The sequence below is a fragment of the Otolemur garnettii genome, unplaced genomic scaffold (assembly GCF_000181295.1).
Source record: "Otolemur garnettii isolate 467f Iridium unplaced genomic scaffold, OtoGar3 scaffold00116, whole genome shotgun sequence".
Taxonomy (NCBI): domain Eukaryota; kingdom Metazoa; phylum Chordata; class Mammalia; order Primates; family Galagidae; genus Otolemur; species Otolemur garnettii.
The window spans coordinates 5363913-5366293 of record NW_003852511.1 but is presented as its reverse complement, the minus strand read 5'-3'; the positions used below and the strand labels follow the sequence as shown (position 1 = coordinate 5366293).

Below are 2381 nucleotides of genomic sequence, written 5' to 3'. Positions count from 1 at the left end.
TGAGCCCAAGAGTTGGAGGTTGCTGTGAGCAGTGAAGCCATAGCACTCTACCCAGGGGGACAGCTTGAGGCTCTGTCTCAAAAAAACAAATAAATAAATAGACTCTGTCTCAAAAAACAAACAAAAATCCTCATGACTATAGATACAAAAATTCTCAAAAAATACTAGCAAACCAAATCCAACAGCATATAAAAACTACATATCATATAAACACTATGACCAAGTGACTTCTTTATCCCAGAAGTACAAGGCTAGTTTAACACCTAAAAATAGGGTAGAGTAATATACCCTATTAATAGAAGAACAAAACCCACACAATCATCAATTGATGCAGAAAAACTATTCGACAAAACTGAATACCATTCATGATAAAAACTCTGAAAGGTCACAAGGAAAATAGATGACATGCTAAAAACAGGATAATTTGAAAATGGCATATGTACAAAGGTCTGAGTATAGAGGAACCACAAGGATCAATGCAGGAACTCAAAGGAAGTAGAAGCTAAGTTAGTACCACCTCTAGGCCCATGGGGAAAAAGGGGGATAGAACAACTACCAGAACCTAGCAGGAGAGAGTCACAGAGAGTCAGTGAACTTCACTGGAGAGAAAAGCCAACCCAAAGTATCTTGCAAGGTGAGAGCCAAGGCTATAAATACCCCAGCCTCATTCTTCTCTCTCCTTTCTATCTCTTGCCAGGGCCAAACCCAACAGGACATGAGAGGTCCCTGGATACAGATAAGTGTGAATATTAGATGTGAAGTGTTAAACTGGAGAAGATATTTGGCACAAAGAGGTAATTTCCTAGCTCATTTACTTTGGAAAGATAGTAAGAAAGTGTTTCCAGGACTAGAACTGGTCTCCTAACATTGGAAGGTTTCCCTGTTTCTCTGAATGTGCTAACAGGCTTACCGACCACAGCACAGGCTCCCTATTGCTCTGCATGATGCGGACTGCAACTGCTATAATAGCACTCTCAGTATTGGATGGGCTTTTCTCTTTAAATGACAGTCTCTGCCTTAGAGAAAAAGCCTCTGGCCCTATGAGGTTAAATGCCCACCCCTGAACCAATGGCCATGTCCAGGGTAATGGGATACTCACAGCTGGCCAGCTGAGTCATACGCCCACCGAGGGTCTGAAGCTTGTTAGTTCACAGAACTAACACCTCAGTCTCTGTCTTTTTCCTTTGGCCTAGACTAGCCAGAGTTAGATTTTGCTATTTAGCATGAAAAGAACTTTACTGCAGGCTGAAAGCAACCACCATCAATAAGCAGGGGAACATACAAGAGCCAGCCAACCCTGATGATATAACTCATAACCTCAGGAAAATCATTCTCACTTCTGGCCAAAATCAAAATTTTAATGAAAGATATTTCCATACATTCAAAATGGTGTTTGACTATAACATAATGCATGAAATGTGTATTTTCTTATAAATGAGAAACTTAAAATATCAATGACCAAAAAATCCTAACTCATAGCTCCTACTTCACTAGTGGTTTAGAAAATTTATTTATGTACTTATTGCTAATGTATTATTTTCACACAAAAAATGTTTACAGACTTTTATACGGACCATCATTTCAATTATCTTTTTTGTCAAGTCTTACCACTCACCAGAAATCAACCTTTTTCTCCATTCCCTGCTTAATCACTTTTTCATGGAAATTCAACCAGTGGCTTGATAGGCACTTCTTAGTAATCAGATTCTTCATGAACAAAAAAGTCTTTACCTTCCCCTTCTAACTAGAAGAAAAAGGGGGAGAGAGATATTAAATTATCTCCAGCCTCTTAGGAGTCATGTTTCTAAACAGTTACATGTCAGCTCTTTGTCTCCTCCTTCTTTTTAACTAGATGAACATGGGAACTCTCTAATTCAAAATATTTTCTTCTATGGCTCAGCACCTGTGGCTCAAGTGGCTAAGGGCACCAGCCACATACACCTGAGCTCGAGGGTTTAAATCCAGCCCAGGCCTGCCAAACAATGATGGCTGTAACCAAAAAAATAGCTGGGTGTTGTGGTGAGCACCTATAGTCCCAGCTACTTAGGAGTCAGAGGCAAGAGAATTGCTTAAGCCCAGGAGTTGGAGGTTGCTGTGAGCTGTGATGCCATAGCACTCTACCCAGAGCAACAGCTTGAGGCTCTGTCTCAAAAAAAAAAAAAATTCTAGTTTTCTGTGGGTTTTCTTTCTTTCTTTCTTTCTTTTTTTTACAAATTCCAAGAAAACAGGAGTTGTACCTGATCTTCTCTCTGCTGTATCTCCAGCATCTAAAGCAATGTTCCTAACCTCACATAGAAGATACATAGGCTCGGGGCCTCTGGCTCAAGCTGCTAAGGCGCCAGCCACATACACCTAAGGTGGCGGGTTCGAATCCCCAGCCC

General features: G+C 40.6%; 1 protein-coding gene across 1 annotated transcript in view; it reads right to left on the bottom strand.

Annotated features, from left to right (window-relative positions):
- The window catches only part of SFI1 (SFI1 centrin binding protein), a 122985-nt gene extending 121247 nt beyond the window's left edge, over positions 1-1738 (bottom strand). Inside the window, exon 1 of the mRNA XM_023517675.1 lies at positions 1616-1738. Coding sequence (XP_023373443.1) covers positions 1616-1713 — 98 coding nt within the window. The 5' untranslated portion in view covers positions 1714-1738. The remainder of the gene's footprint in view (positions 1-1615) is intronic.
- Between the last annotated feature and the right edge of the window lie 643 nt (positions 1739-2381).